Here is a 22,099-nt window from a genome sequence, read left to right as displayed (position 1 = left end):
CGTCTGCAACTTTGAATCAATGATCTGCAAAAAGACATTTAATTAACTTTAAGGAACTAATAGGGATGAAGATTACGAATGGCTGTTTGCCCAGGAAGGGGGGGGGGGATCTGACAGATTATGTGAACAGAAGGCAGAGAAAAGATGGGAATTTAACGAGTGGGAAGGATGAGCAAAAGAATACCTGAAGGGACAACATGGGACAGATAAGGAGGTCACTGATGTTGGGGCCTTTGAATAATGGATGGTGCAGTTTCGTGGGAAGAGTGCAAATGGAAATCGAAGGAAAGAAGGAGCAGACGTAGAAGAACATCAACAGATGACTGAAGCCAATTGCAGCAGATTAAAAATGAAGGAAAGGAGGAAAACTTGGGGGAAATGGGAATGACTGTGTTAGCTAAACTGTAGGATTGTCTTACAGACATAAAGACATGGATGACCTCTAATTTCCTGCTTTTAAACTGAGATAAAACTGAAGTTATTGTACTTGGCCCCACAAATCTTAGAAACATGGTGTCTAACCAGATCCTTACTCTGGATGGCATTACCCTGACCTCTAGTAATACTGTGAGAAATCTTGGAGTCATTTTTGATCAGGATATGTCATTCAATGCGCATATTAAACAAATATGTAGGACTGCTTTTTTGCATTTGCACAATATCTCTAAAATTAGAAAGGTCTTGTCTCAGAGTGATGCTGAAAAACTAATTCATGCATTTATTTCCTCTAGGCTGGACTATTGTAATTCATTATTATCAGGTTGTCCTAAAAGTTCCCTGAAAAGCCTTCAGTTAATTCAAAATGCTGCAGCTAGAGTACTGACAGGGACTAGAAGGAGAGAGCATATCTCACCCATATTGGCCTCTCTTCATTGGCTTCCTGTTAATTCTAGAATAGAATTTAAAATTCTTCTTCTTACTTATAAGGATTTGAATAATCAGGTCCCATCTTATCTTAGGGACCTCATAGTACCATATCACCCCAATAGAGCGCTTCACTCTCAGACTGCAGGCTTACTTGTAGTTCCTAGGGTTTGTAAGAGTAGAATGGGAGGCAGAGCCTTCAGCTTTCAGGCTCCTCTCCTGTGGAACCAGCTCCCAATTCGGATCAGGGAGACAGACACCCTCTCTACTTTTAAGATTAGGCTTAAAACTTTCCTTTTTGCTAAAGCTTATAGTTAGGGCTGGATCAGGTGACCCTGAACCATCCCTTAGTTATGCTGCTATAGACTTAGACTGCTGGGTTCCCATGATGCACTGAGTGTTTCTTTCTCTTTTTGCTCTGTATGCACCACTCTGCATTTAATCATTAGTGATTGATCTCTGCTCCCCTCCACAGCATGTCTTTTTCCTGGTTCTCTCCCTCAGCCCCAACCAGTCCCAGCAGAAGACTGCCCCTCCCTGAGCCTGGTTCTGCTGGAGGCTTCTTCCTGTTAAAAGGGAGTTTTTCCTTCCCACTGTCGCCAAGTGCTTGCTCACAGGGGGTCGTTTTGACAGTTGGGGTTTTTCTGTAATTATTGTATGGCTTTGCCTTGCAATATGAAGCGCCTTGGGGCAACTGTTTGTTGTGATTTGGTGCTATATAAATGAAATTGATTTGATTTGACTTGATTTGAATGTGTGCACCGGAAAATGCAAATCTATTGTTTTTTTTTCTTAGATTGCTTACATGTAATCTTAGAAAGAAAAAAAGGAGATGTGAAGAAGAAGAAAAAAAGGTGCTGGTCCATGGGGTAGCCTTAGGTAGGTCAAGGTACCCCTGGACTCTGACTGGCCACCCTAGGCATCACTCCATGATTGTAAACTGTGAGTGGTTATCTGCCCAGTGAGAGATGAGACTTGGATTCAATTATTCATTTATGGTCCAGAGGTTAGAGTGGTGGGCTTGAGACCACAAGATCATTAGTTCAAGTCCCTGTCAGTCTGGAAAATCACTAAGCTCACTTGGGCAAGGCCCTTCAACCCTAAGATGCTTCCAGCATAGACCTGAGTGCCTTGGATGGCAGCACACTGACATTGGTATGGGGGAATGTATTGGTATGGGTCAATGTTGAATGACGTATCAACATGTAGCATCTCCTTCAGATGGAGAAGTGCAGTCCATTTAGTCATGATGGTATTTTATTTCTTTGAGTTAGGTATCATACCACTTAAACTACTTAGAAAAAAATGACTGCTTTTATTCTCACTTAGATGACAATGTCAAGATTCAAGATCCAAGATTCTTTTATTTGTCCCCAAGGGAAAATTTGTCTTGGACACACAGGCAGCCACATAAAATACACTAACCAAATACAGACATGACAAGACAGACCCAGACAATACAAAACAATCACAATGTTACATTAACGACCTGCTCTTTGGTTTGAGTTCAGGAGGTTCACTGATATAGGGAGGAATGAGTTTTTATACCTGTTTAGGTATCTGTTTTTGTTTTTAGATGGAACTCAGTAGCGACGTCCAGATTGAAACAGCTCATATTGAGAGTAAAGAACATGGTCAGAGGTTATTTTCCTCACCTGTTTACAGATCATCAGCCTTCAACCTGGATGTTGAGTCTAGTTTTTAATCAAATAAGCTCTTGTGATATGTGTGCACACGTGTGTGTATACGAGGTCTGTCCGTAAAGTATAGGTCCTTTTTATTTTTTTCAAAAACTATATGGATTTCATTCATATGTTTTTACGTCAGACATGCTTGAACCCTCGTGCGCATGCGTGAGTTTTTCCACGCCTGTCGGTGACATCATTCGCCTGTGAGCACTCCTTGTGGGAGGAGTCGTCCAGCCCCTCGTCGGAATTCCTTTGTCTGAGAAGTTGCTGAGAGACTGGCGCTTTGTTTGATCAAAATTTTTTCTAAACCTGTGAGACACATCGAAGTGGCCATGGTTCGAAAAATTAAGCTGGTCTTCAGTGAAAATTTTAACAGCTGATGAGAGATTTTGAGGTGATTCTGTCGCTTTAAGGACTTTTCACGGTGTGAGACGTCGCGCAGCGCTCTCAGGCGGCGTCATCAGCCTGTTTCAAGCTTAAAACCTCCACATTTCAGGCTCTGTTGATCCAGGACGTCGTGAGAGAACAGAGAAGTTTCAGAAGAAGTCGGTTTCAGCATTTTATCCGGATATTCTGAATGAATGAATGAAAGAATGCTGCAGCTAGAGTACTGACGGGGACTAGCAGGAGAGAGCATATCTCACCCGTGTTGGCCTCTCTTCATTGGCTTCCTGTTAATTCTAGAATAGAATTTAAAATTCTTCTTCTTACTTATAAGGTTTTGAATAATCAGGTCCCATCTTATCTTAGGGACCTCGTAGTACCATATTACCCCATTAGAGCGCTTCGCTCTCAGACTGCGGGCTTACTTGTAGTTCCTAGGGTTTGTAAGAGTAGAATGGGAGGCAGAGCCTTCAGCTTTCAGGCTCCTCTCCTGTGGAACCAGCTCCCAATTCAGATCAGGGAGACAGATACCCTCTCTACTTTTAAATTAGGCTTAAAACTTTCCTTTTCGCTAAGGCTTATAGTTAGGGCTGGATCGGGTGACCCTGGACCATCCCTTGGTTATGCTGCTTTAGACGTAGATTGTGGGGGGGTTCCCATGATGCACTGTTTCTTTCTCTTTTTGCTCCGTATGCATCACTCTGCATTTAATCATTAGTGATCGATCTCTGCCCCCCTTCACGGCATGTCTTTTTCCTGGTTTTTTCCCTCAGCCCCAACCAGTCTCAGCAGAAGACTGCCCCTCCCTGAGCCTGGTTCTGCTGGAGGTTTCTTCCTGTTAAAAGGGAGTTTTTCCTTCCCACTGTTGCCAAGTGCTTGCTCATAGGGGGTCGTTTTGACCGTTGGGGTTTTTCATAATTATTGTATGGCCTTGCCTTACAATATGGAGCGCCTTGGGGCAACTGTTTGTTGTGATTTGGCGCTATATAAGAAAAAAGTTGATTGAGTTGATTGATATTCCACTGTTAAAGGAGATTTTTTTTAATGAAAGACGTGCGGGTGGATTGCAGCGTCGGCTCGCAGCCGCCGCGACGCTCCGCCACAGGAAAAACACCTCTGTTGGAAGCCTTGAGGACAAGTTGGAACATCAATAAGAATAACCTCAGGTTTCTTTTCAGCACTGTAGCTAGGCTGACAAAGAGTCAGAGCTCTATTGAGCTGAGTATTCCATTAACTTTAACTAGTAATGACTTCATGACTTTCTTTGCTAACAAAATTTTGACTATTAGAGAAAAAATTACTCATAACCATCCCAAAGATGTATCGTTATCTTTGGCTGCTTTCAGTGATGCCGGTATTTGGTTAGACTCTTTCTCTCCGGTTGTTCTGTCTGAGTTATTTTCATTGGTTGCTTCGTCCAAACCATCGGCATGTTTATTGGACCCCATTCCTGCCAGGCTGCTCAAGGAAGTCCTACCATTATTTAATGCTTCAATCTTAAATATGATCAATCTATCTTTGTTAGTTGGTTATGTACCACAGGCCTTTAAGGTGGCAGTAATTAAACCATTACTTAAAAAGCCATCACTTGACCCAGCTATCTTAGCTAATTATAGGCCAATTTCCAACCTTCCTTTTCTCTCAAAGATTCTTGAGAGGGTAGTTGTAAAACAGCTAACTGATCACCTGCAGAGGAATGGTCTATTTGAAGAGTTTCAGTCAGGTTTTAGAATTCATCATAGTACAGAAACAGCATTAGTGAAGGTTACAAATGATCTTCTTATGGCTTCGGACAGTGGACTTATCTCTGTGCTTGTTCTGTTGGACCTCAGTGCTGCTTTTGATACTGTTGACCATAAAATTTTATTACAGAGATTAGAGCATGTCATAGGTATTAAAGGCACTGCGCTGCGGTGGTTTGAATCATATTTGTCTAATAGATTACAGTTTGTTCATGTAAATGGGGAATCTTCTTCACAGACTAAAGTTAATTATGGAGTTCCACAAGGTTCTGTGCTAGGACCAATTTTATTCACTTTATACATGCTTCCCTTAGGCAGTATTATTAGATGGTATTGCTTAAATTTTCATTGTTACGCAGATGATACCCAGCTTTATCTATCCATGAAGCCAGAGGATACACACCAATTAGCTAAACTGCAGGATTGTCTTACAGACATAAAGACATGGATGACCTCTAATTTCCTGCTTTTAAACTCAGATAAAACTGAAGTTATTGTACTTGGCCCCACAAATCTTAGAAGCATGGTGTCTAACCAGATTGTTACTCTGGATGGCATTTCCCTGATCTCTAGTAATACTGTGAGAAATCTTGGAGTCATTTTTGATCAGGATATGTCATTCAAAGTGCATATTAAACAAATATGTAGGACTGCCTTTTTGCATTTACGCAATATCTCTAAAATCAGAAAGGTCTTGTCTCAGAGTGATGCTGAAAAACTAATTCATGCATTTATTTCCTCTAGGCTGGACTATTGTAATTCATTATTATCAGGTTGTCCTAAAAGTTCCCTAAAAAGCCTTCAGTTTGTTCAGAATGCTGCAGCTAGAGTACTGACGGGGACTAGCAGGAGAGAGCATATCTCACCCGTGTTGGCCTCTCTTCATTGGCTTCCTGTTAATTCTAGAATAGAATTTAAAATTCTTCTTCTTACTTATAAGGTTTTGAATAATCAGGTCCCATCTTATCTTAGGGACCTCGTAGTACCATATTACCCCATTAGAGCGCTTCGTTCTCAGACTGCGGGCTTACTTGTAGTTCCTAGGGTTTGTAAGAGTAGAATGGGAGGCAGAGCCTTCAGCTTTCAGGCTCGTCTCCTGTGGAACCAGCTCCCAATTCAGATCAGGGAGACAGATACCCTCTCTACTTTTAAGATTAGGCTTAAAACTTTCCTTTTCGCTAAGGCTTATAGTTAGGGCTGGATCGGGTGACCCTGGACCATCCCTTGGTTATGCTGCTTTAGACGTAGATTGTGGGGGGGTTCCCATGATGCACTGTTTCTTTCTCTTTTTGCTCCGTATGCATCACTCTGCATTTAATCATTAGTGATCGATCTCTGCCCCCCTTCACGGCATGTCTTTTTCCTGGTTTTTTTCCCTCAGCCCCAACCAGTCTCAGCAGAAGACTGCCCCTCCCTGAGCCTGGTTCTGCTGGAGGTTTCTTCCTGTTAAAAGGGAGTTTTTCCTTCCCACTGTTGCCAAGTGCTTTTTTTTTTTTTTCATAATTATTGTATGGCCTTGCCTTGCAATATGGAGCGCCTTGGGGCAACTGTTTGTTGTGATTTGGCGCTATATAAGAAAAAAGTTGATTGAAGTTGATTGATCTCCAGCTGATAAACAATTTCTCATATACTCACTCCACTGAAAGCCATCAAAAGCCAACTGGATTTTAACAAATGGTTATCAACACGGAGGTGTTTTTCGTGTGCTGCACGTCTTTCATTAAAAAAATCTCCTTTAACAGTGGAATATCCGGATAAAATGCTGAAACCGACTTCTTCTGAAACGTCTCTGTTCTCTCACGACGTCCTGGATCAATAGAGCCTGAAATGTGGAGGTTTTAAGCTTGAAACAGGCTGATGACGCCGCCTGAGAGCGCTGCGCGACGTCTCACACCGTGAAAAGTCCTTAAAGCGACAGAATCACCTCAAAATCTCTCATCAGCTGTTAAAATTTTCACTGAAAACCAGCTTAATTTTTCGAACCGTGTCCACTTCGATGTGTCTCACAGGTTTAGAAAAAATTTTGATCAAACAAAGCGCCAGTCTCTCAGCAATTTCTCAGACAAAGGAATTCCGACGAGGGGCTGGACGACTCCTCCCACAAGGAGTGCTCACAGGCGAATGACGTCACCGACAGGCGTGGAAAAACTCACGCATGCGCACGAGGGTTCAAGCATGTCTGACGTAAAAACATATGAATGAAATCCATATAGTTTTTGAAAAAAATAAAAAGGACCTATACTTTACGGACAGACCTCGTATGTGTGCTTGTACTTCATGCCATCTCACATAAATCAATAAGTCTGGACTCACCACTGGTGAAACAGAGGAATCCATAATGAAAACACATTTTCATTGTGTCACCTTGGTAGATCTGCCTCCTCCTTCGTCAAATGTTTCATCTCCTGACAAAAAGCAGAGGTCATGTTGTCTGATAACATGGCAGATGAAGAGATAATTACACAACATTTGTCCTGAAAACCAATAAGCTGCATGTAATAATGCTGTCCATTCAGTGGGATGCACAGCCTGAAAGCTCAAGAGAAAAAAACACATAACTATGTGTTTGGTCAAATGTTAAAAGAGGCCACTAATTAATTACTCAGCAGATATTATAAGGAATCAGCAAGCTGAGCAGAACAAATCAATGACCATTAACACCAGTCCAGTCTAGTGTGGTTCACTTACTGGAAATATCAGCCTCAATGTGAGTAATCAGCATGCAACTGCAAATGTCAGTTTGCACTGACTGATGTCAGTACGCAGACTGGTTCTTGCTGGCAGACGCTGTGGCAAATCTTTCCGGTGGTGTACTGTACCTGTACTAGCTGTATCTTCTTGGTTCATTCATTCATTCATCTTCAACCGCTTTTCCGGGTTCGGGTCGCGGGAGCAACAGCTCCAGCAGGTCAAAATTATCCCCACATATAAAAATATTTATTTTCTACATTACATCACCGTAAGTTGAAAAACAGTTATTTGTCTTTGATTATTAACACTGTGCTCGGTTTAACTTAGCAGCATGGTGGATTAGTGTTTAGCACTGTTGCCTCACAGCAAGAAGGTTATGGGATTGCTTCCCACCTGGGCTTTTCTGTGTAGAGTTTGCATGTTCTCCCCGTGTTTGCGTGGGTTCCCTCCATGAGCTCCTACTTCCTTCCACATCCAAAGACATGAAGGTCACAATAAGTGAATTGGTAACTTTAAACTGACTGGACTGGTGACCTGTCCAGGGTGTACCCCACCTCAAGCCCTATGATTGCTAGGATAGGGTCCAGCCCCCCCACCCTCCCACCCCTCTGTGACCCGTAATTGGAGTAAACGGGTAAAGAAAATAGATGTATGGATGAAATTAAAGATGTTCAGTTGCTGAGCTGTTAAGGGTCTTTTTAGTGCAAGATTGCTAGAACTCTAGAGGTTCCCTTCGATCAAATCAAAACTTGGGGTCATTGAGAAATTTAAAGCTACAGTGTGTATGATTTAGGGGTGTTTATTAGCATAAATGGAACATAGCATTCATAAGTTGATAATTAATAGGGCAGCACAGTCTCATTTGAACCCTGCGTGATATTGCCGGATTTGGCCACTTATGGGGGCAGCCACTCCCATTGCGGAATATATAAACAGCATAACTTCACACAGGAAAATGGTGTATTGTTTTGATTTTGGCTCACCGAAGCAGTCGCGAAAAGTGAAGGTTTTTACGGTTCACAGTGAAGAAGGGAAGATGAGGCAAATGGGAAAGGTTGTGTCGGTAAGTGTTAGCCTACACAGCTAACCAGAGTAGCTACGTTGTCTCGCCTGCACAACCGCCTCAACACATTTGAGCTCTGGTTCATAAACAAACCACAACACACGTCCACTTTCTACCTCATCGTCACTTTTTCTTTGTATTTTCACTTTTTTGCATGTAATTTGCCCAAAACCTCAGAGAAAGTGTTATGTTTCTGTCCCCGGAAGTAGAGAAATTACATCGTATGCGTCACATTTTACCCCTTTAGCGCCCGCCCTCAAACGAGACTGCACTGTCCAGTTACCTGTATCATATCTACATGGGAGTGGGCCCCCTCATGGAGGTCGCCATGTTGTTTGAGTTGCCCAAAAGGGACATAAGTACTCCATCTTTCACATTTTACAGTCCAGCCGGAAGACTGAAGAAAAAAGATCAGTGGTTACTCTCCTGTACATGGTGTAGTGGCTGCTAGTGCAGACTAACAAGTTTGGGAACCCCCATTTTTGTGAAATTGAGTATCATACATGTTCCTTACCACGAGAAGGCAAGAGTGCACGAATCCCTGTTGCTAAAGAAGTAAAAACGTGGATGGAACTAATATTGTGACCTGCAATGCCATAATGCAGCCTGTGACTTCACCACTAGAGGGCACTATACTACACACTGTAGCTTTAGGACCAAAATTGTCTGTCAGACTTCAGTGGTTTCTGAGATCAGAATACTGGGTGGATTTTTGATTTTGTTCTTTTCTGGCCATTGCTATTCCAACACTTGAGTTTTAAAGTTATATTTTGCAAATAATGTGATGGTGTTAAGTCAGTATGGCCAGCTATTCCTGAGGTATAGTATAGTGTTCAGAGACACACAGATGGGTGGACAAACAGGTTTAATAAAGCACACTGTCTGAAATTTTTTGCCTTCAATCAAATTTGTTTTAGTTATTATTTATCCTTCCGCAGAATTTGTTGTTGGTGAGTAGCACAATATAACAAAGCACATTTCCTACCCCTTTGTCTTTCCCAGTATCAGTCACATCCTCCATTTCCTGCACCATTTATCTCTCTTTGCCCTCAGCAGAATTCTCGCGGGAGAGTCTATTAGAGGCTGCAGGTGGCCTGGAGTGCCCCCTCTCCAAGGAGCAAGCAGATTGTTCCAGTGGTGCCAATGTAGCAGATTGCTCGTCGCAACATAACAACTCAAAATCAGGTCTGTTTGAGTCCAGGTTCCCACATCTACAGGGTTTGGAGAGTCCTGCTCTTCACTTTAGTCATTGTTTATTTAAACAATTCAACAGGCTTGACTTGATGTCAGTCAGGCAATCACGGCTCATCTGCAAACATCAAGAACAAGTAGCTTTAATTTCCATTTCACAGAGTGGGCCACCATGGCTGGGTGGCAGATAAGAATGGAGGCGGAGGGGTGGGGAGAGGTGGTAGAGCTGGTACTGTGGAGTGGTGTGATTGATTTCCAGAAAGAATCACATCATCATACCAGCTAATTGTTTTTTTAAAATTTGTTCAGTTATCTTATTTGCAATAAGACCAAGTTTCACCCTAACCTTAACTAAACCTTAACATATCGTTAATGTTACCCTGTCTGTACCATAACCTGAATGTAATCGCAATCAGAACCCAACCTTAACCTCACAATAACCAACTGTAAACGAAAGGCCCCCTGACACTTGCACGACTTTGATCTGCTCACTTACATGCACATCGTCGTGACGATCCCACCCACTGAGCTCCCAGCTGGACACCACGCTTTGTTACACCGGCTGCCACGCGTTGTGTGCTGGACGCTGCGTATATAAAATAATTATTTTGTAGCGGATTAATCATTTGCTCTGCAAGTTGACTGTTGAAAACAGCTGTAATCGCTTCCTGAATCACAGAGGACTGCTCCAGCCGCAGCTTTCACGCGTACGTGTGCACATGCGCCGAATGAGGTGGAGAAAGTATTTGGAGCCAACTAAAAAGGTAATTATTTAGCAAGTTTATATGGTAAAGGCTTGGTAAAACAGTTGCATATTCTTTCCTTCTTGTGTGCAGCTGTAAAAGTATGTTTGTGATAGATTTAACATCTCGTTATAATTGTTCAGATGAGCTGCGGTGTACTGACGCAACCACTCGCACTGTTCACTTCTTTACTCAACTTCACTAGCTGCATGTAGTGTTGGTGAGTAGATCGTGCAATGTTGCATGACATTTATGAGTGAAAGATTTTTGGAACATTTCAAAATTCTCTGTGCAATTGCACGCCCCGGCACCCCTCTCTCATTCATTCTACACCCGTTAATGACAAGTTTACTCTCCTGTATGACATAGTGCGTACAAGTGCGTGAATCAAAGTCGTGCAAGTGTCGGGGAGCCTTAACCCTAACATGAACTCACTAGCTCCCAAATGTTTTCTGCAGGGTCCTCTTGTCGATAAGAATGTTTTGTTATTTAATGTATAGATATTACATGTATGATATTTTAATGAAATATAAATAAATATTTTAACTGTCCTAGTTGTATCATAAAAAACAATGTAGCCAAAGTATACATAAAAATCCTTCAGCAACAGACTGTGCCTCATTCATTTGCTTTGCCCCCTAACCCTAACCCGCTCTATACCCTCACTCTAACCTTAATATAATCCTGCATGTAACTTTAAATGAATCCCAACACTAACGGTAACTTAAACTTAATCCTAAACATAAACTGCTTTAATCTAACCTCAACCTAATATAATTTAACCAAATCTGAGTTCTAATCTAACTTTAAACATAACATCACTGCCTAACCTAATGTAACATAACATAACCTAACATAACAAACTTTATGTTGTAAAACTGAGGAGAGGGTTTTTCCAGAAAAACAGGATGTTGGTCATGAATATCCACAAAGTGAGGTCTTACGTAGGCGTGTTACTAGAATGTTGGTAGGGATTTTCAGTCACCCTCCGTGATCACACAATGGAAACAACATTTTCCTGTTTGGGTGTCACTCATGAGCCTCCCAAACGCTGTGTAATTCTCTGTAGGAGGAGCGTCCCACAAACTCTATTGTCCCTTTTTTGCCCCTCAAGGTAAATCGCCATGTCTGGAGATAAAAGTGAATTGAAAATGTGCCTCAGACTCTGATCTGTGTAATAAAGCTTCATTAATGTCTTTCCGAGACCTCTGTTTGAGACCGAGCATGATTGTAGACCCCCGGGTGGGATGCAGGATTCTTTTCCAACCCCCAAATCTGCCTCTTTTCAGTCTCATTGTCTCTCAGTCTTTTATGTTTCTGTCTTTATCTTGCAGACACAAAAGCGGCAGCATCCAGTGAGAGTCAGCAGGCAGAGGAGAAGACAAAGAAATAGACCGGCCTTTTCTACAACAAAATGCTGCTCAGTCTGCTCCGCCAGCTCAACACAATGACAGAAGATTGTGTCTGCAGATTCACTTTTTAGAAACGTCAGGGCATCTACTGTACAAATATTCCTCTATAGTCAGGCCTTAGTTATTAGAATAGCAAGGGTTTCTTCTCTTATTTTGTGTACAGAAGCTGAAAGGACGGGATAGTTCTTTTATTCTACCAGATTTGTTTTCTATAGTTTTCCCTGCACTATACCCAACGAGCCTGTGATGGGACGAGATTATGACTCGTTTCACAGTCAACATCATGTAACATCAGCCAGCCATTCACTTCACGATGATGCGTTATGAATGTGCGTTTGGTCACGGCCGTACAGAAACACACGTCGTACTGCAGTGTGTGCTACAAACCTGCATTATGAGAATGTGTCAGTCCGCAACGCAACATTTTGAACATTCAGAATTTCTGCGATGGGACATTTGACACATCTCCTCTATTACATCACAGCATGGATTGCGTATTGTTGCCAAGTGACAACACTCGAGCCCGTATTTTGACCCTAACACGGAAGTGAAGAACCTTAACTGGCCGCTTGAGGCTGGCTTCAAAACAGAGCACATTCCCATAGAAGCTCATTTTAAAATGTCAAACTTTAGAGCAGAAATAAACATGTTTACAGCCTGGTACATACAAAAAATGTTTTTGGTCTCTATAGAGAGTTTCCTCCTCCATGGCAAGTGTACAAGGGGTGAAATGTTTTTCTAACTTCTCTTTTTAAAGATGTTTTAATCTGTACAATTCTGTATAATTGTGGGCGTGGTTACTTTGAGTGACAGCGGCTGAGTCCAATGACTCCTCCTCTCATATCCCTCGACTGTAGCTCAGAGTCGGCGTGATGTGGAGCCACTGGCTGTTGTGTTGTTGCTGTGTCTGTTTGGAATATTTTATGACAAACACGTGTAATAATACAGCTTGTTGGGTGGTGAAACATCCTAACGGATCAGCTAAGACGTCTCTGTTGCAATATTGACGCTGAGTGAAACTATGCTACCAATGCTAGCACTTTTAGCAGCTTCTGTAGCTTCATTCGTTATGTCCACTTAATGCACGATTACTGATAAAATAAGTGGCTCATAACTTTTACTGTCAACACGAAAGTAAATCACTCGGAAAAATATGACTTAATAAACACCCAAACGGAGGTTAGCCTGTTAGCTGGTGATTCAGATTCTAAAAGTTTGGACTCTAAATGTTCAGTGTTTTTTTTGTCACACACCGAGCCACCCATGCTCCACCCCTTTATGCACTAAGAAGTTCATTGTGAAATTTCGGCTGTTTCGGGCTTTGATAGAAAACCAATGGATCCAGGTCCTATATATATATATATATATATATATATATATATATATACAAACACACACATGGACAAAATTGTTGATACCCCTATATTTATGTACACATTTTAATATATGGTCAGTAATAAATGTAAACAAAGCAAGTTTGTTTAATCAAAATGTCCAAAGTTATTTGGCAACAACAATAAAACCAAAGGCTTGACATAAAATGTATGCTGAACACAATTATTGGCACCCTTTGATAAATTTACAGTAAATTATCATTTTTACAGACAGTTTTCTTGAGACAAGTCAGCGGATGGATACATGAACATTTCCAAGTCACTGAATATGTCTTGGACTTTATTTACACCAATTATGAAGAAATACAAACAGTATGGCACTCTGTGGTAAATTTGTGTGAAGCAGAGAGTTCTCAAAAACTAAGGGACCATGCACGAAGAAGACGAGTGAAGAAAGCCACCAAACACCCAGACAATTTTGAAGAAGTGATAGGCTTGCGACTGGAGAAAATGTGCACAGTACGGCTTGTGTGTTGCACCACCACTCAGCCTCACGGTGAAGTGGAGGAGAAAAGGATTTCATACAACAAAACAGATCTAATCTAGATTTACATCTCTCATGCACTTTCTGGAAATCTGTAGCTGAAATTTCACATTTTTAGGAAAATCATTGTCTGTACCACTGCACCATGAAGATGTATGTATAACTAGTAATGCAAAATTCAAAACTTGCATTTTGTAAATAATGTCCAAGACACAATGAGTGACTTGGAAATGTTCATGTATCCATCCTCTGACATGTCTAAAGAAAAATGGCTGGAAAAGTGGTGATTTACTGTCATTTCATCAAAGGGTGTCAATAATTGTTTTCAGCATAACTCATTGTCAGAATTTTTTGTTTCACTTCATGAAAGCTTTTTTTTTTTTTAGTTCTTGTTACCAAATAACTTTGGACATTTTGAAAAATATTTTGATTCAACAAAACTGCTTTGTTTGCATTTATTTTTGACCATATATTAAAATGCATGCATAAAACATAGAGGTACCAACAATTTTGTTCGCACCTATACATGCATATATTCCAGAATATATATACAGTCTATGATTGTTACATAGATCTTATTACAAGCAGTGAGACAGCTGCAGTTATTAAAGCAGTTTACACAGTTGTGCATGCCATGCACACACACACACACACACACACACACACACACACACACACACACACACACACACACACACACACACACACACACACACACACACACACACACACACACACACACACACACACACACACACACACACACACACACACACACACACAGAGATAACCATGCTGTTTAAATATTGTATCCAACCTTTTTGGATGTGCTGTGTCAGTAGTGGTATACTCCACTACACCACTCCCAACCCATATCCTCTTCCCACAGCCATACGCAAAGTGCATCACATCATCATGTAGTGAATGGCCAGCTTTACAAATTATTTTATATTCTTACAATACTATATTTTATTTTTTTAGTCATTGAATTTGTGCCATGACTTCTGCAAACATAGTTCCGTCTCAAAGCAATAAAGCTGTACCTTATATGTAAATGGAATAGAAAAGATCACTCTTAAAATTCATATCATAACTTTCTCCAAACTTAGAAGCAAAATTTTAAAGAAGAAGAAGAAAAGAGCTACATTAACATTTGGGTTTATTTGGGTTGTTTGACAGTTCGTATGTTTACAGTATTTGATTGGTCACATAGATAAATGATCCACTTTTTAGTATAAATCATAGCTTTTCAGTAGATCTAGTTAATACATTGGGAACTAGATTATGAATTTCTCATTAGTGGGATGTGTTAAGTGCTGAATTTGCATTTATATACCTTGAATTATGTTGCACATGCAGATATGGATTAATGCATTGACTGAAATTTGGGAGTGCCAAGCAACATGGGGCCCAGCACAAAAAAATATTGTGAAGAACACAAATAATATTATCACAAACATAACTGCTTGAGTGGTTGCTAATCAGGACCCAGGGACATTCAATAGTACAGTGTTCACAGACCTAACACAAAATTTAATATAAGACAAAATTATAAATATTATAACTAGCAACAAATGGCACCAATGACTGCCAACAGAACACTGCCTCAGGACAATGCAATATTTTATGTTGATTAAAGCAAAAAATTAAAATTATTTACTATGTTTAATTTAAAGAAAAAACCTATTAAGCTGCCTGATCATTGGGATAAGGAGTTGTGTTACCAGTAATGGTAGAGAAGCTTGAATCTTCGACTGGACTGGGTTGCTTGACGCGAGGACATTTCGCTTCAAATCGCAGAAGCTTCCTCAGCTAAAATTCTTGCTCTGGTAGTCTGACTTCTGTCTTGACTCTGGTAGAGAAGAACAAACAAGCCACAAAAGCTGGAGTTTTAAACCTAACCAGACCCCTCCTACAGAGAGGCAGGCTGCTGTTGGCTAGTGACTAAACAATTGCTTTAATTAGCACCTATTGTGCTCTAGTTAGCACCCTCCTAATGACAGGGCAACTGTCCCTCCTAATGATGGGACGGAAGTCTCTCCTGATGGCTCTCCTGATGACGTGAATGACTCATTGCCATGAACAAAAGACTGAAACTGCTTTGACCTGAGTACCCCATTGTAAACAGGGGACAAAGCGTGTCTCAGACCCACTCTCCTGTCTGTCTGGTCTCCAGACAGACAGGAGACAGAGCCAAGAAGAAGAGTGTCTCTCCCTTATTTAGCAGGAGTAGGGGGAAAACTACAGAGGATCCTCAGACAGCACAAAATCCCAGTTTACTTTAAACCTGTTAACACCTTGAGACAGAAATTAGTTCACCCTAAGGACAGGATCCCTAGTTACAAACAGAGCAATGTAGTGTATTCTTTCAGATGTCAGGAAAACTGTAATGAACACTACATAGGTGAGACTAAGCAGCCATTACACAAAAGGCTATACCAGCACCGCAGAGAGGGCGCCGGTGGACCTCAGTCTGCAGTTCATCTCCACCTTAAAGACACTAACCACACATTTGAGGACAAGGAAGTTAAAATCTTAGCCAGAGAGAAGAAATGGTTTAAGAGAGGGGTGAAGGAGGCATTGTATGTGAAACAGTTGAAACCCAGCCTTAACCGGGGAGGGGGTCTGAGACACGCTTTGTCCCCTGTTTACAATGGGGTACTCAGGTCAAAGCAGTTTCAGTCTTTTGTTCATGGCAATGAGTCATTCACATCATCAGGAGAGCTGTCAGGAGAGGTGTCAGTCCCATCGTTAGGAAGGACAGCTATCCTGTCATTAGGAGGGTGCTAACTAGAGCACAATAGGTGCTAATTAAAGCAATTGTTTAGTCACTAGCCAATAGCATTCTGCCTCTCGGTAGGAGGGGTCTAGTTATGTTTAAAACTCCAGCTTTTGTGGCTTCTGTTTGTTCTTCTCTACAAGGGTCAAGACAGAAGTCAGACTACGAGAGCAAGAATTTTAGCTGAGGAAGCTTTTGCAATTTGAAGCGAAACGTCCTCGCATCAAGCAACCCAGTCCAGTCAAGGATTCAAGCTTCTCTACTATGGAAGTCACCTGGACAACTGAGAGCCTTCACAGAAACGTTACCAATAATGGTAACACAACTTCCTATTGATTCTTTCTCATGCTACCTGTGTGTGTCCCTAGATGTGACACTTCATCTGCAGCCCCCCCAGCTGTAAATGGGTACCAGCCTTGGCTGGGGAAGTAACCAGTGATGGACTGGCACCTCGTTCCAGGAGGAATCCTTAACTCCCAACTGCTTCAGTGTAGCCAGGAATGAGCACTCGTACTAATGGGCCTCAAATCTTACTGCATTTTTCGGAGTACAACTCGCACCTGCCAAATACACACACACGCACACACACACACACACACACACACACACACACACATATATATATATATATATATATATATATATATATATATATATATATATATGTCACTGTGGAGTAGGGATGGGTATCGAGAACTGGTTCCTTTCGGGTATCATTAAGAAATTATTCGATCCACCGACATCAATAAGCTTTGTGCTTAACGATTCTGTTATCGGTCCTTCAGAGTGGCCGTTGTTTTGGGGGGTGTTTGTCAGGAAAATGATAATATCTCTACATTGATTACAGACCCTGCAGCGGGTCCGTAATCAACTTTTCTGCAGCGCGGCTTTGCTTTGAACCTTGAACCAATCGAAGCAGTAGTTCGCAGATTGAAGCAATGCTTCGATCTATTGCTTCGTTTATTCTTTCTTTCTTTCGCTTAATTTTCCCCCGCTAAAACCCTAAAGAGCATACATCTGTGAGTATTATTTACCTTTTCTATGTTAAACTGACGTGTTATGGTCTTCTGAAACAGTTGATAGATGTATTTTATAACTTAAAAACGGGAGCGATGCTAACGTGTTAGCATGTCTATGGCGTTTTCAATGTTAAAAGTTAGCATTATGCAGTTGCAGCTGTCATCACGTTCGGGTGCATTTGTTTTCAAATTGTAATATTTCTTAAATTTTTTTTGTTTATATATTAATAATGTAATGATTATTATATACAATTTTAGAGAGACAAAAAGAACCTGAATAGAAACACAACAGAAAATATAAAAGCTTCACTAAATGGATGCTGCACTCACTCCAGTTTATTGTCTGGAATAGTCCCAGATTGCATTTCAGAGCTTCTAGAATTTAAACATTTTCGTGCAGGTGGTGTTGGGGGTAATTTTGGGTTTCAGCTTTTTTTATTTTTCACCACTTTCATCCTTGAATATGTGAAATATGTGTGAAATATGTGAGTCACTTTTGTGCGGATTAAAGTTACTAACTGGGACTCCTGTCTTGTTGTGAGAAAGAAACGAGAATCGTCCTCCGTTCTGTTCACACAGCTCCAAACATTGCGCGGCTCTCTGACGAGTCAAGTTAGAACGATAGAATCCAGTCGGAATTAATAACTTCAAAGCAAAACACTGTTTTGTTTATTTTTATTTATGTCCAGAGATCAAGGATACAGTGACCAATTTCATATTTATTTACTTTAAGACTCAATGAAATACATAGAAAACCTGTAAAGCCTACTTTTAGTACAAAATTCACGAGGTATCGATAAGGGAATCGGATCGATAAGCAGAATCGATAATGGCATCGATATCGATAAAATCTTATCAATACCCATCCCTACTCTGGAGTATAAGTCATTTGACTTCCCAAATGAGTAAAAAAAAAAAAAAAAAAACAAAACAAAACAAAAACCTGTGACTTATACTTGGAAAATGCAGAATATCAGATTTACTTCTTCTCAGAAGTGCTATTTGCATTATTTTAATTTGCTTCTGTGATTATATTTGATATTTTAGGGCCATAGTGTAGCACAGTTGCCCATGAAATTTTGAGTCCACCCCTGTACAAATTAATCCTCTGATGAGGGAATCATATTCTTAACATCTGATTTTTGGCACTTACGATTTCAGGAGTCTGAAAACAATTTCTTTCATGGCACTGAATGTTTCAGTGGCACCTGTTTCCTTTGATCAACAACTGCCCCTCTGTTTGTAGTAGAACTTATTATAACAGCAAATCAAACATTATAGGCAAACTGTAATTACGGCGTTTCCTTTTAATTCTACTTTTGTGTATAACAAGAAGTTTAGCTTTTCTCATTTTATCTCCATTCTTTGTATTAGTGAAGCAGCATTACTGTGTGACAATCCTTACATAACATTCATGTCGGAGCAAAATAAAATCAGTAAAACTAAAATATAAGATTAAATCCACCCCAGTATTGATGTCAGTTGAGCTGATTTAATATGAAAAGATAATTTCCTCATTATCCTCAAAAATGAATGAGACAAGCAGTGAGAAATTCCTGTGCAAGCATTTGTTTTATTCTGCAGTGTATTTACAGCATATGTGATGTTACTTTGCTTTTTATTTGTAATAGTTTTAAATAGATTCAATCCCAGGAGGGACTCTTTTTTGTTTTGTTTTTGTCCAGTTTTAACCTGAATTGATTGATGATTACATCTATACATCTAAGTTTGTTTGATATAATAAAACATTGAAATTGGTGACTGGTTAGTTTTCTTTGGCACAAATGCAGGAAAATGTGAACTCTGCAGCATCAGCTTGAGTTGAAACATCAGTATACACACATCAGATGTCAGCTGAACAGTCATACTTTACAAAAAACAACAACAAAGTCTTCATTCTTACTCTAATAGATTGTTAAGTGCCCATAAATCATTACACTATAGATCACGTGTGTCATTCAGGTTAAATTTGGTTGCCTCCTAAAAATAGACAGGCTGATGATAAATAATTCACCGGACCAGAAGCCAAGAACATAAAAATACATACAGTTTTTATAAAGAGGATTAGCTTCTACAACCACTCTTCATTATATGACGTGTGGGAAACAGGCTGACAGTTAACATGTCTGTGACTGAATATCTCTACAGCATACAGGCTACCTTTAAAAGCCCACATGGTGGAGAGTGAGAGACAAATTATGGTGATACATTTACACATTTTCTCATAGGTGTATTAATTAGGTCAGACAGCGACACATCCAGCTGGTGCAACTGCGTGCCCCCGACACTAAATTTAGACATGCAGAGTGATATTGAGTGTTCTGCAACATCCCATAATGCCTTGCACATGCAGGAGTTCCAGTGTGGCAGATTGTTCTTTGTTATTCTTTTGTTTTGTTTTTTGAACAAGAGTGATGGAGGATAATATTCCAAATGATTATGTGGCTACATCAGTACGTGCGCTCTGATGGGATGATTTCCGGTCTGATATTTTCCCATATCAGACCGTTACCATGGAAATTGGTCCGTATCATGTATCAGATTTGCGACTTTGTTTACAATTTTGACGGTGCGAAATAAAACAAAACAAATAGTGAACAAAGAAATTATGAGCGACAAAGAGGTCCATTCTGCAAGCAAATTTATTACACTGACGAGTTTAAATTGGAGGAATTAACAACAAATGAACTCGATGTGGACATGCAAAACGAAGACCAACAAAATTAAAACAGCCATATAACTAGAAGCACTCAGAGAGTGCAAACCTCCGCCAAGGCCATGGGGTCACTGATGCCATAACATCTACACGCTGTGGAATCATTGAACCTAAAAAAGTCTAACAATTATGTTTGCTAAAAAAGTTTCATCTGCTGTGACTGGATAGCATGTATCCTTAGTGCTTGGCATCACAGTTTATTGCAACTTGCACCTTTCCCAGAAGCTACTGTCATCTGAGCACTGATATTGATATTGCATGTGCTTATAGACAAAAACAAATAAGAGACAAAATTCTATTTATTATTCAACAGGCTCCACAGCCTGTCTAGTGGATTTTTATTTTGTTTTAGCACTGTTGTCGTGCGTTGCCTGTGCTGCTCCACACCCTGTCCAGTGGATTTTTATTTTTATTTTATTTTATTTTTTAGCACTGTTGTTGTGCGTTACCTGTGCTGCTCCACAGCCTGTCTAGTGGATTTTTATTTTATTTTTTAGCACTGTTGTTGTGCGTTACCTGTGCTGCTCCACAGCCTGTCTAGTGTCGGATTCCCTGTTTGGGAATCCGCTAGCTTAGCGTAGCTACTAGCTCTTAGCCGTTTTAGCATGGCGGCTTCTCCTGTCTCTCCCGTACTTTTCTGCTCTGGGTGTGAAATGTTTAGTTATTCCTCGGCCTCTTTTAGCAGTAACGGTACATGTAATAAGTGCAGCTTATTCGTAGCTTTGGAGGCCAGGCTGGGCGAATTGGAGGCTCGGCTCCGCACCGTGGAAAATTCTACAGCTAGCCAGGCCCCTGTAGTCGGTGCGGACCAAGGTAGCTTAGCCGCCGTTAGTTCCCCCCTGGCAGACCCCGTGCAGTCGGGAAGGCAGGCTGACTGGGTGACTGTGAGGAGGAAGCGTAGCCCTAAACAGAAGCCCCGTGTACACCATCAACCCGTTCACATCTCTAACCGTTTTTCCCCACTCGACGATACACTCGCCGAGGATCAAACTCTGGTTATTGGCGACTCTGTTTTGAGAAATGTGAAGTTAGCGACACCAGCAACCATTGTCAATTGTCTTCCGGGGGCCAGAGCAGGCGACATCGAAGGACATTTGAAATTGCTGGCTAAGGCTAAGCGTAAATTTGGTAAGATTGTAATTCACGTCGGCAGTAATGACACTCGGTTACGCCAATCGGAGGTCACTAAAATTAACATTGAATCGGTGTGTAACTTTGCAAAAACAATGTCGGACTCTGTTGTTTTCTCTGGGCCCCTCCCCAATCAGACCGGGAGTGACATGTTTAGCCGCATGTTCTCCTTGAATTGCTGGCTGTCTGAGTGGTGTCCAAAAAATGAGGTGGGCTTCATAGATAATTGGCAAAGCTTCTGGGGAAAACCTGGTCTTGTTAGGAGATACGGCATCCATCCCACTTTAGAGGGAGCAGCTCTCATTTCTAGAAATCTGGCCAATTTTTTGGGATCCTCCAAACTGTGACTGTCTAGCGTTGGGACCAGGAGGCAGAGCTGTGGTCTTATACACCTCTCTGCAGCTTCTCTCCCCCTGCCATCCCCCTATTACCCCATCCCCATAGAGACGGTGCCTGCTCCCAGACCACCAATAACTAGCAAAAATCTATTTAAGCATAAAAATTCAAAAAGAAAAAATAATATAGCACCTTCAATTGCACCACAGACTAAAACAGTTAAATGTGGTCTATTAAACATTAGGTCTCTTTCTTCTAAGTCCCTGTTGGTAAATGATATAATAATTGATCAACGTATTGATTTATTCTGCCTAACAGAAACTTGGTTACAGCAGGATGAATATGTTAGTTTAAATGAGTCAACACCCCCGAGTCACACTAACTGTCAGAATGCTCGTAGCACGGGCCGGGGCGGAGGATTAGCAGCAATCTTCCATTCCAGCTTATTAATTAATCAAAAAC

The 22,099-nt window shown here is 40.9% G+C and overlaps 1 protein-coding gene across 2 annotated transcripts in view; it reads left to right on the top strand.

Annotated features, from left to right (window-relative positions):
• LOC117506640 (protein phosphatase 1 regulatory subunit 1A-like) overlaps positions 1 to 12,158 on the top strand; it is an 82,726-nt gene extending 70,568 nt beyond the window's left edge. Inside the window, exons 6-7 of one of the 2 annotated variants that reach the window (XM_034166164.1) lie at positions 9,486 to 9,617; positions 11,701 to 12,158. In XM_034166164.1, the coding sequence (XP_034022055.1) occupies positions 9,486 to 9,617; positions 11,701 to 11,759 (191 nt within the window). In that variant the 3' untranslated portion in view covers positions 11,760 to 12,158. The remainder of the gene's footprint in view (positions 1 to 9,485; positions 9,618 to 11,700) is intronic. The other variant, XM_034166165.1, reaches the window with a different exon arrangement.
• Positions 12,159 to 22,099: the final 9,941 nt, after the last annotated feature.

Source organism: Thalassophryne amazonica, chromosome 3 (genome assembly GCF_902500255.1).
Source record: "Thalassophryne amazonica chromosome 3, fThaAma1.1, whole genome shotgun sequence".
In the NCBI taxonomy this organism is placed as follows: Eukaryota; Metazoa; Chordata; class Actinopteri; order Batrachoidiformes; family Batrachoididae; genus Thalassophryne; species Thalassophryne amazonica.
This window is presented reverse-complemented; position numbering and strand designations above follow the sequence as displayed.